At 47.2% G+C, this 12,599-nt stretch overlaps 1 protein-coding gene across 2 annotated transcripts in view; it reads right to left on the bottom strand.

Moving 5' to 3' along the window:
* Window positions 1-12,599, bottom strand: part of CDH13 (cadherin 13) — a 1,101,550-nt gene that overhangs the window by 28,959 nt on the left and 1,059,992 nt on the right. For both annotated transcript variants that reach the window (XM_058708168.1, XM_058708169.1), the window contains exon 11: window positions 5,606-5,748. In XM_058708168.1, the coding sequence (XP_058564151.1) occupies window positions 5,606-5,748 (143 nt within the window). The remainder of the gene's footprint in view (window positions 1-5,605; window positions 5,749-12,599) is intronic.

Genomic DNA, 12,599 nt, shown 5'->3' with positions numbered 1-12,599 from the left:
TGCTGACAGCTCAGAGCCTGGATCCTCCTTTGGATTCTGTGTCTCCCTCTCTCTGCCCCTCCTTTGAGCTAGCTTGCTCCTTCCCTCTCTCCCTCTCTCTCAAAAGTAAACATTAAAAAAAAGATGAAGACTTTTGGGGAAGGACTAAAGTCTGAAGTTGTAATCTATCCTGATTTTCCTGGGTTTTGCACTATTACATGCTACCTGGAAGGCCCTACAGACATACCTTTTATCAACATGTTTGGATATAAATTCCTGAGGGACTCCTTGTTTAGAGAAAATAATTTTATTTTGCTTTAGCTTTCCTAGGTTACATGACAAAAAAAAATCTTTGTTCTTTCATTCCATCAGATACATTGAATGTCTGTAAGTTAAATAAAATCAAATGCTTACTTTGTGTAAAATGGAGACATCAATTAAACTCTTAACTTTGATTTAATAGGTAAATGTTACTGTTTCCTGGTTAAACATAATACCTAGAGGTAAGTTTTCGGTGAGCGACAAAAAGGAGACTTTACACCAAAGTTCCTTTGATTTATGAGTTCTTTTTAAATTTATGTTCTTTTTGCTCTAAGTCTTTTGGGCCTTGTTCGATATTATCATCTCTAATGACAATTCTGTGTATTAATGCCAACCTGTTTTCTATTTATCGTTACATCTTCAGGGATATTTCATCCTTTTGGAAACATCTGTGACACCAGATTTTGAAAATACTTGTTTGATATTAGTATGAAAAGAGTTAGACAAGAAGTAGATTTCACACCGTATTTTTCTTGAGGACCATTCTTGGCTCCATTCTTTCCTTTCTATAACCTCCACTGGGGTGAGATTAACATGTAATGAACATTTCATATGGCTTTTGATGGTGAGTGTAGAGGGCACAGCACATTGCTCTCTCATTTCTTTTTATTTTTTTATTTTGAGAGAGAGAGAGAGCACATGTGCATGTGTGAGCGGGGGAAGAGCAGAGAGAAAGAGAGAGAGAAAGAGAAAGAGAAAGAGAGAATCCCAAGCAGGTTCCACACCGTCAGCACAGAGCCCAGTGCGGGGCTTGAACTCACAAACCACGAGATCACGACCTGAGCCAAAATCAAGAGTCGGACACTTAACTACCCAGACGCCCCCACTTTCTCACTTCTCACAACAACCCTCTTTAAAAAAATTTTTTTTGATGTTTATTTTGAGAGAGAGAGAGCGTGAGCAGGGGAGGGGGAGAGAGAGGGAGACACAGAATCTGAAGCAGGTTCTAGGCTCTGAGATGTCAGCATAGAGCCTGACATGGGGCTCAAACCCATGCATCACGAGATCATGACCTGAGCCGAAGTTGGACAACTAACCGACTGAGCCACCCAGGCGCCCCAATAATCTCACAACAATCTTCTAAGTAGGAATTATCTTCCTTACTTTATGGAAATAGAACCCGAGTTGCAGAGTCTATAGGCAGCTTTCCTAGTCACACCTAATTTTTCTGGAAAAAATGACAGTGTACTTCGCTTCTAGTTTTCTTTTTTTGATGAGTAACTGGGTAAAATATTTCAAGGCAATGGCGACTCTATTTGCTGTGTTTCAACCTTTCTTCACGCTGTTCTTAGCTGAGAATTTTCTCTACAAGTACAGATACTTGTGGTAGCACAGAACTCTGAAATCATTACTTTAGAGGATCTATAATTGATACTTTTTATTCAAACAGCATTTTAAACTTTCTTGGCTTTTTGTCACCCACTGTTGATGCCCTTAACACTCCCGTCTAGACCTGTTCCTTCTACAAAACTTACCTGTTCTGATGGCTCCCATCTCTTTTGCATGGGTGGCTCTCTAAGAAAAACCTCCTCACCTCTCTTCCCATCCCAATTTCCCAGCTTTTCATGCGACATCACCTCCACATCCTACCCTCCCTCCCCCAATAAAGACGACCTGGGAAGAACCCTTTGAAACCTGTTCCATTTCAATGGAATACTCATTCCTGGTTTCTGGACTAGAAATCTGATATCACCTTTCAGTATTTTATGTTAAGTATGTATTTGTTTCCCTCTAGGTATTTTCTAGACTCACCCTTTCTGGTCCATTTCTATTGTCACCAGGCACACCCTGATGCCTGCAACTAAGAAAGTGGCAATGGCTGTCAACATTTTTCCTGACTCTAGGCCCACTCCATCTAAACTGACCTCGCTGCTTGGGCATTGGCCCACGCTCTTACCCTGATTTCTGCCACAGCTTTAGGAGGCCTCCTTGCCTACCCCCTCATCATTGGAGGCAGTTTCTATACAGCCATAGGGGTTATCTTTCTAATGCACAAGGGTTATTCCGGAGGCAAGGAAGCAACGTAATCAAATCAAACACCTTGGCATAGCATATAGAGCATTTCAGGATCTGTTTCAGGATCCAGTCCACAGATATGTGAGTGCCTGCTCTAAACCAGGCACTGTGGTAGCAGCCAAACATTCGACAAAAGAGCTGGTACCAACCTTAGAGCAGTGGGTGCCTGGCCATTTCTCTGCTCCTAGCTTCGCATATATGGAACCTGCCAATCTAGCCTTTTCAGTGTCTCACACATTCGTATTCTTTCAGGCTTCTACTGGAATGTGTTACCTTTTCCAATCAACAAAACGAAAAGGCTGCATGCTGACTGGGAGAAGATATTTGCAAAGGACATATCCAGTAAAGCGTGAGTACCCAAATATATAAATAACTGATATAACTCAACACCCCCCAAAATAAATAATCCAATTAAAAAGCGGGTAGCAGACATGAACAGACATCTCCCCAAGGAAGATATACAGATGGCCAACAGATACGTGAAAAGATGTTCAGCGTCACTTATTGTCAGGGAAATGCAAATCAAAACCACAACGAGATGTCACCTTGCACCTGTCAGAATGGGTAAAATCAAGAACACAAGAAACCGTAAATGTTGGCTCGAATGTGGAGAGAAAGGAACCCTCTTGTACTGTTGGTGGGAATGCAAACTGGTGCAGCCACTCTGGAAAACAGTATGGAGGCTCCTCAAAAAGTTAAAAATACAACTACCCTACAACCCAGCAATTGCACTACTAGGCATTTATCTACCGGATACAGCTGTGCTGTTTTGAAGGGACACATGCACCCCCATGTTTACAGCAGCACTATCGACAATAGCCGAAGCATGGAAAGAGCCCAAATGTCCATCGATGGGTGAATGGATAAAGAAAATGTGGTATATATATATGCAATGGAGTATTACTTGGCAATCAAAAAGAATGAAATCTTGCCATTTGCAACCATATGGATGGAACTGGAGGGTATTATGCTAAGCGAAGAAGTCAGTCAGACTTCACTCATATGAGGACTTTAAGAGACAAAACAGATGAACATAAGGGAAGGGAAACAAAAATAATAAAAAAAAAAACAGGGAAGGGGACAAAACAGAAGAGACTCATAAATATGGAGAACAAACTGAGGGCTACGGGAGGTGTGGTGGGAGGGGGGATGGGCTAAATGGGGAAGGGGCTTAAGGAATCTACTCCTGAAATCACTGTTGCCCTAGATGCTAATTTGGATGTAAATTTTAAAAAATAAAAAAATAAAAAATGGGAATGGGATTACAGAACTGTGTCGCTTTTCCTCAACTCCTCCTTCATCACTCTGTAGGGATCCCCTTGACCAAGAAGCTCCCTGTGACCAGCACGAAGGCTGGACAAGGGCCCCCTCTGGGCTTAGTTCCATCAGAACAGTTATGACATTGCACTGTGGTCTTCTTCTTATTGGCCTATCTCCCCAAATCACTCATTAGCTCATGGAACACAAGGCCCAGGCATTATTCAACTCTGGGTCCCCCGGACCAAGCCCGGCGTCTGTGGACGAATGTCTGTGTGCTACGTCACCATGCCATTTCCTCCTCAAGAACCTATGGGGTCTTTTGGCTGCCGCCTCTGTGAAATGACTCATCTGGATGTTGAGACGCTTTGAAGATATGACTGCTTGGCTTCCATCCAAACAGGTTTCCACCTGCTCACTCACAGGGGATGTACCACTTCTCTCTCCCTTTCTTACCGCCCGCACCACACTCCCTCCTAGTCTTGGTTCCTCTGCTCTGTGTTCTCGGGCACCTTTACCTCCTACCCTGCCACGGACTCAAATCCTACCTGCCCTCCAAGGCCAAACTCAAAGGCTGGCTTCACCGTGAAGCCCTGTCTGCCTATCATACACCACGCTGACCGTGCCCTTCTCAGACACCTGATCCCGTAGGCGGCTTGCACGTCAGTACCTAGCACACGGAGACGGAGTCTGAGAGTTCTTAGTTCACCTGTTATCGAGTGTAACGAAGGGCACGTAAAAGGCCCTGTGAACACTCATTTTGATATACGGGACTCTAAACTGAAGCTTGGGCCACGAACCGCGGGCTTTTGAGAATAAGAGGGAGAGCAAACCTTCTCAGGTGATCGATAAAATAGACATCTCATCTTCACCAGCTTAACCTCCAAACCGGCTCTGAACCCCCCCATCTCAGCCAGTGGCAGCTGCTGTTAGCTTTGCGTCTGAAACACAGAGACTATCTCCAGAATCTGACCTCTTCTCTTCTCTCCCATTTCCTCTCCCATTCCGGGTCCATGACCTCTTCTCTTCTCCTCTCCCACTCCGGGTCCAAGTGCCCGTCATGCCTACATGGTCACCAGTCTCCTAAGAGGTCTCTGTACTTGTGTCCTTGTCCCCCACGTCTGCGCTCAACAGGGCAGCACGATCCTGTCACACTGAACCCTACCTGGCCCTTGGCAACGGCGTCCCATTTCACACACAGTGAAATCGGAGGGTGGTGTAGGGCGACCCCCTTCCCGTCCCGCCCACTCTCTCTGGTCCGACCCTCTCGGCCCTCTGGCTCCTCCCTTAGAGAACTTCAGGGCTCCCTTCTCCACTGTCTTCATGTTTCTACTCCAATGTCACTGCTCCGGGGGGCCCCCGAGGGCTGCCTCTTGAGAACTTCAGGACCCTGTCATCCACCATCTGTTCTGTGTTTTCTTGTTTCATACATAAATAGTACGTTCTCATCCCCCCAACCCCCAAAGTGTACTACGTATTTTACTCAATTTTCTTCCTTTCTCTGTGAGCGTATCAGCGGCACAAGGAGAGTGGGTTTTGTGTGTTCGCTGCTGTATCCCCAGCATCCAGAAGGGAGTCTGGCACCTGGATGTTGCATCATTAGCTTCTGAATGAACAGCAATTGTTCTGCGATCATGAAGCTCCTCGCTGAGTGCACGTGATGTCTTTCCATGGTCTCCTGTGATAACAGGATAAAAGCTGCGGGGGCAATTCAGTCGCCAGGTTTGGCGAGGCCCTCTGGGACAGCATGATGCCAAGACAAAGGACGTCAGCGTGCCTTCCTGGCCCTGGCGCCTACCCCGGATGAAGCACAGTGAGCTCACTACTCTGACCTCTAACTGGACAAAGATTGGAGAACCCGGCGTACAACTGACTCACTGTGTGTTTATGCGTTTGCTTTCCCCGCCCCCGCCCCCTCACATTTGTATTCTTCCCAAGAACACCTCCAGGTGTTATGAGAGGAAATGTAACACGCGAAAACACACTTACCGCTGAGACGTATACACTTGGTGGCCCTTTAAAAATTACTCACCACTGTCGATTGCCAGGAAGAGGGCGGCATACACGCTGTTGTGGACGAATGGCGACTCACGGTCCAGCACGGCCGTGGTGTCAACGGTCCCATTGATGGGGTTGATATTCAGCCAGCCGGCTGGGTCCTTGTAAATGGAATACCTGGAAGAAAATCCCAAACAACATCATATTACACTCAGCACAGATTCAGGAAATGTTCACTGAGTACTGGGCACAAGCTCTCACGCTAGGTGCCCGGGAGAGAGAGAGAGAGAGAGAGAGAGACAGTCAGCACACAAGCAGGGGTGGGGGTGGTGCAGAGGGAGAGGGAAAGAGAATCCCAAGCAGGCTCTGCACTGTCAGCATAGAGCCCAGCCCAGGGGGCTGGATCTCACAAACACGTGGGATCATGACTTGAGCCAAAATCAAGTGTCCATGGCTTAACTGACTGAGCCACCCAGGCACCCCAGGTGCCAGGTAATTCTTGTTTTGTGTGTTTTGTTTTTTAATTTTTTAATGTTTATTTATTTCTGAGACAGAGAGAAACAGAGCATGAGTGGGGGAGGGGCAGAGACAGAGGGAGACACAGAATCCAAAGCAGGCTCCAGGCTCTGAGCTGTCAGCAGAGCCCGATGGGGGGCCCGAACCCATGGACCGTGAGATCATGACCTGAGCCGAAGTCAGACTCTTAACCGACTGAGCCACCCAGGTGCTCCCGGGAAATTCTTAATACGACCCCCAAAACGTCATTACAGTTAGAGTTGTTCATTTAGAAAATGACGGCTGACCAACTCTGTGCTGAATATTTGGTGCGTGCACCACCTTTGTGCCTCACGACAAGCCTGTGAGGAGAGAGCTCATTTCTGCTGGGTTCTCACAGAGGCAGAGTTCATGGCCGTCCAAGTCCGGTTGTGTTTCTTTTATACCCTGGGTGCGTCCCTGTGCAGAGCTGGTGGGAGAATCCCTACCATGGAGATACAGGTAGGACCCATGGACGCCTGGAGGCAACAGCCATTACCTCTGATGGAGGGTAACCCTGGGGACCTCACAGAAGATGTAGCATCTGAACCAAGGCCGGAGGAAAGGGTGGGTTGCTGTCAGAGATTGAGAGGGCAGACAGGTCAGGAAGAGAGAACAAAATGAATTAGCACATGGAACAGACAGATTCACTATGTAGCAGGATCCTTGCACAGAGAGTCGTGACACTGAGGCTTTTCTTTCCAGGAAGCAACTTTATTCGTGCCGGCACGGCTCAGTTGGGTTCGTACCCAAAGAACTGAGCCCCAGATACCACATCCTGTATTTTTTATACATTTTCTATTTCTTTGTCTCTCATATATGGTAATGCACAAACATGCAGTCTGATTAAGTGGTCTCATGTTACAATGTCGTGAGGGATATTGTCATGTATGCGTGTAGCCAGGTTGCCTTGAGTTTTTTTTTTCCCCTCCCCATAAGGAGGGGACCCTACCACAACTAGAGCATAAGCTCCACAAAAGCAAGGACATCTGTCTGTTGTCATGACAACAGCTCTGAAAACATTGCTCAGCACATACACAATACTCAATAGACAGCTGCTGAGTGAATGAGTGTTTAGGTGTCAGAAGGTGGATGGTTGTGGTCCGAACATACCTTCTCCAGGGGACACTGAAAGGAAATGAGTTTAGATAGATTATAAAGACCCTGACCCACTGGTGTAAGGGGTTTGGATTCTGGATAATGGGAAACCTTCAAAGAATTAAAAAATGTTAGTATTTTTTGAGGGTTTTGTAAAAGTAACCCATTCTCATTCTAAGAAGTTCAAACCAAATGTGCATTAGGTAAGAAATGAAAATCCCACCTACCAGGGAGATTCTAACTGAACAGGACTCCGATTTCTTTGAACCAAGGGGCTTGGGTAAAGGGGGACTATCCCAGTGACACATGGCAATTTCTCCAATCACTCTGATACCCGAGCCAGAGAGATGCTTGTGTTTTCCTGCCATTCCCCACCAATCTTTGGAATATATGCCCCTGAAGAGACATGAAAACTGATGGGTCATCAGTCAGGCAAAGGTGCCTGAAGTCGATCATCTCTGCCTTATACTGCCGGCTTTGGTTCTGAGAATGTTTAAAAGCTGACTGAACCATTAAGAGTTTGGGGCAAATTGCCGTCTTCGGCTTCACAGTGGAAAAGACATCGCATCTTAATCCTGGGGACCTGTGAATGTTACCTTATGTGGCAAAAACCTTGCAGGGCTAATAAAGTGGAGGAATTGGAGGTGGGGAGGTGATTTTGGATCACTAGGACTATCTGCAACCACAGGTGTCCTTTTAGGAGGGAAGCAGAGAGAGATGTGAGACACAGAGAAGAGAGCCAAAGTCCTCGTGACCGTGGACGCAGGGACTGGAGTATTGCAAAGGAGACTTCCCTGGTGTTTTCAGAGGGAATGTGGCCCAGCTTGATTCTGGCCCAGTGAGGCCGGCTACGGGTGTTTTGGACTCCAGAACTGGGGAAGAATCAATTTCTAGCCCCACCAATTTTGTGGTGATTTGTTATAGCAATTTGTTACGATCATTTGTTACGGTGACGATAGGAAACTAAGACAGTGGGTATGATATCCCCACTTACAGATGAGGACACTGAAGAACAGAGCACACACCTACCGAGGTCATAGAGGCGGAACGCGGACCCAGAGCCCCGGCTCTGAACCCCCACTGTAAGCTGTTTCCCAGCTAACTTGCTAAAGCGTGGTCAAAAGATAACTGCCCGAGGTCTAAGAACGAGTTATCTCCAAGGACAGAGCAAGGATGACTCCAAGAGTAGTGGGTCGCTTCTTCAGGAGAAGGCGAGACTCAAGGAGCTGTCCACATGTGTGGCCAAGGAGAAGGGGACTGCCATTCCTGACTTGGAGGCGATCTCGGGGACCGGGCAATGTGACTGCTATCCGAGGGAGGCTGTGGTCACGGAGAGGAGGGGTGCTCATCCTGGGGCCTCGAGAAGGGAGTTGAGGAATGAGAAATCACTGGAACAGCCTCCAGGAGACACGCAGCACCGCACACGTGGTCCCAGCGTGACCACCAGCTCGGGAGACCCTTCCGCTTGCTCCCAGGCTCTGTTGGAGCCTCAGCACCAGCCCCTGGATGTCCCCGGGCTTCCGCTGGGCACTGACAGACCCTCCAACACAGTGTCTCACTTTAGTTTAGAGAGGACTCTGGTTTACTGCAGTCCCTCGTGAATTTGGGGTCCCGTGAACAGAACTGAGCACCTCTGTGTGCGCCAGTCAAATCAAATCACATTTTTATTTTGCAAAAGTAGATGAGCCAGACCCTGGACTGCTGAGCAACACCAGGGGTGGGCCTCGCTAATGCTTCCTACAAGGCATCAGGTCTGGTCTTTCTAGAACAACCTCAGGGGTGCAGTGCCCACTTAATCATGATAAACCGAGTGTTTACTATGCACCAGGCACTTTTGTAGGACTGCCCTGTATCTATTCTTTCAGCCTCACATCAACCCTGAGAGGCTGATAATATTATTATTCCCATTTCACAGACGGGGAAACTGATGAGATGCTGGATGCTCTAGATCTTTTCATGGTCTTACTTTCTTTTCTACTAAACTCCAGCCTGTAGATGTCTTCGTTCTCGCAGCACTCCTCTCATTTAAAATCTACTATGCACTTCACTTAATTTTATTTTTAATGTTTATTTTTGAGAGATAGAGAGTGCGAGCAGGAGAGGGAGAGAGAGAGAGAGGGAGACACAGAATCCGAAGCAGCTCCAGGCTCCGAGCCGTCAGCACAGAGCCCGACGCGGGGCTCGAACCCACGAACCGCCAGATTGTGACCTGAGCCGAAGTCGGACGCTCAACTGACTGAGCCACCCAGTCGGTCCTGCTTGTGTGTTTTTAAAAAAACCTTAAGTAGAATTTTTATTATATTTTTATTATAGTTGAACATCTGACTTCGGCTCAGGTCGTGATCTCGAGGTTTGTGAGTTCGAGCCCCACGTGGGGCTCTGTGCTGATGGTTTAGAGCCTGGAGCCTGCTTCTGATTCTGTGTCTCCCTCTCTCTCTGCCCCTCCCCTGCTTGTGCTGTCGCCTAACGTAATTAACTATAAAAAGATAAAATAAAAACATCTGTCTCTCTTTTTGACATCGATTTACATCTCCACCTGCAAACTTCTACCTGTCTTCAAAGACCAGGCTGAAATGTCCCTTTTTGGTCCTTCTGTAAGAGCTCCCCAGTGAGAATTAGTCACTTCCTCTTCTAGGTCTTTGCTGGGCACAACCATAGGGTGAAAAGCCTGTTGGAGATAATAGGGGCCCTTGCAGGCCGGCTACTTTCACCAAAATCCACTTCAAGACGTCTGGATGAAGTTCAAGTGCCATGCTAGCACATACTGACTGTGCCCGGCCCTGTGCCCAGGTCGTCAGAGTCAGCACCAGGCTCAGTTTTGGGGTTCCCAGCAACCAGATGAAGTTGGCATCATCCCTGTTTTACGGACGAGCTCACCAAGGTTGAGAGAGGCTTAGCAACTTGCCCAAAGCAGCACAGCCAAGAAGTGGCGAGAAGTGCTCCCATCAGGTAACAAGTTCACGGTGGATCCAGGAGTGACTTCAGATAGTTCAATATTGGAGATAATCAAAAATTTAAATGGACCGTATTTTATTCCCTGATGACTCAAATCAGAGTTTAGAAGGTAAATAAAAATGAATTAAATTATCTAGGCTTTTCATGTTGGCAAGGAAACAATACTCTTTGTTTCTCGCTCAGTTGTGGTCTTGGTCTCCTGATGCTGCAGTTTCACAGGACGATGAACATTTCTGCTTCTTCTCTTAGATAAGGAGCAGTTCTATTCAGCGGGAAGCTTTACAGACGTGAACTTGGAAGCTGGCCCCGGTGCAGTCAGCCTGACCCTGTCACCCTCCCAGAGAAAGCAAGGGCCTGAGCGTTTTACATGATAGCTACTCACGATTTTTCTTCCTTAAAAAACCAATCAGGTATCCATTGCTGCGGCTGTTTTCTTGTGTTGTCACATGGCCTTTAATTTTGTCTCCCTCTATTATTTATTTTCTTTGGCGTCTCTTCCCATCGGAGACCTTGGGGAGGCACGCCCTTGTCCCGGGTCTCCACGATGCCAGGTTGCTATTTCTACTCAGAATCCCAGCCACGGACAGAGGACAGGGGCCACCCCACTGACTGAGCCCAACGTCGTGTTACCCTGTGCCTGCACAATGCAAGCTGAGAGCTGCGTGCCAGAGCCTGAGGGTAGGTGTGATTTTCCCCAACCCTAGAGCTTTCCACCCCACAGGGGTGAGCAGCTCGAGACCAGCAGTCAAGCCGCTTTTCCACTTCCTGGGTGATGGGCCCTTTTGTCAGATCAGCCCTTCTGACCAATTCGCCAGACGCTCTATGTAAATTTCTGACATTTTCAAAGCTGTCTTTTTAATAAACCTTTTGGTATAAAAACACCAGCGTGCAAGATGTTTTCCATGCTTTTAGGCCTGAAAAATGCATACGGCTTATTAAATTGGAATTTCCGGGCAATTTATCTGTAATGTGAACTTTGCTTGTTACAGGGGAAGAAAAATCAAATTAAAAACGGGACTCATTTCAGTCTGTAATGTAGCTTCTCAGGAGCTGCTCGAGTGCTTTTGGAGATTTAGCCTTTTCTGGGTGTCGGCCTCGGCCGACACGGGGCAGGATAATTAGGAGGATCAGACCGTGTGGGGACGTGGGGTGGGGCATGTCTGACCATGCTTGGGCCCTGCACCTCTCCTGGGAAGCAGGCTTACTGTCAGCAGGTCCCCAGCGGAGCGGGAAGGAAACTGCCAGGCCAGAGGCCAGGGCCCGGTATTTCCTGAAAACGATTTCCAGAGCTCGGGTTGCCCGGCTCAGACCCTCATGGGGCCCTGGTAGCAATGGGGAGGAGGGAGAGACTCAAAAGGTTCGGCAAGTCTCTTCTGTAAGCTTCTTGGGTTCTTTCTGTGACACGAGGGATCTACATTTGTTCAGCACGGACACCAAAACCACACGGGTTATCACGGCCTTCCTTTTGTGTTAGACTTAAAAATGTTACAAAGCAATATACTATTAGTACAGGAATACCCAAGAGGAGCAATGCCATATAGTAGAGCACCAGAAATGGGCCAGTTAGGTAGACAGGTTGACAAACAGATACAGATGTGGACACAGATATCGACTGTAATATATATCTACCATCTATAATTGCTAAATCGAGATCAATCTATCTAGACAGACATTTTATATATACATATATGTACACATAGCCATATATACGTTTGAAAATTTGCTACTGGCTATAGATGGCATGTTAGATTGTTTGGAAAAGCTAGATCATTCAATAGACTCTGTTGACTCGTTATCCATTTGGCAAAAAATAAGCTGGGTATCTTTCTGATGTATTGGACCCTCGGGCATATTAGAATATAGGTGAATGTATACAGAGAGGTCTGGGTGTCTATTTACAGACAGGTAGCATGGATCACTTGGGGAAGGAGAGTTGGGCTGGGGCTGGTGTCAGAGGAAGTCAGTCCAGGATCCCCAGGGCTTTGGTACATATACGATAGAGAAGCACTTGCCCAGAGCAAACACTCATGGGGACCCGTCAGAAATATCCTGGCTGGTATCACGTATCGTAGGGAGGGTGGGTTTTTTTTAGACCTACACATGAGTCTCGCTGTAGTTCACTCTCAAAGAGGGGTCGGCAAGGACGGGAGGGCCTAGAAAAGGAAAGCTAGGAAGTGAAGAACACAGAGGCATTTTATATTCCTACCGACGGAATATTTGTCCTGAAGGAGGCAAAGAGCCTGTAAAACCACGGGGAAGGAAGGAAGCAGGAGGCATACCTTCAGCCCCCCACTTAACTCCAGCCCAACGGGCCCCCCCTGTCAGATGAAATAGCTGCTCGGGTGATTCAAGTCAACGCCTTTCCTTAAAAACAGAACTAGAGTGTAATAGAATTCCCAGCTGAAGGAAGTGCGTGGTTTTGAAATGGTTCACGTAGCTCT

The sequence above is a fragment of the Neofelis nebulosa genome, chromosome 17, assembly GCF_028018385.1.
Source record: "Neofelis nebulosa isolate mNeoNeb1 chromosome 17, mNeoNeb1.pri, whole genome shotgun sequence".
NCBI lineage: Eukaryota > Metazoa > Chordata > Mammalia > Carnivora > Felidae > Neofelis > Neofelis nebulosa.
This window is presented reverse-complemented; position numbering and strand designations above follow the sequence as displayed.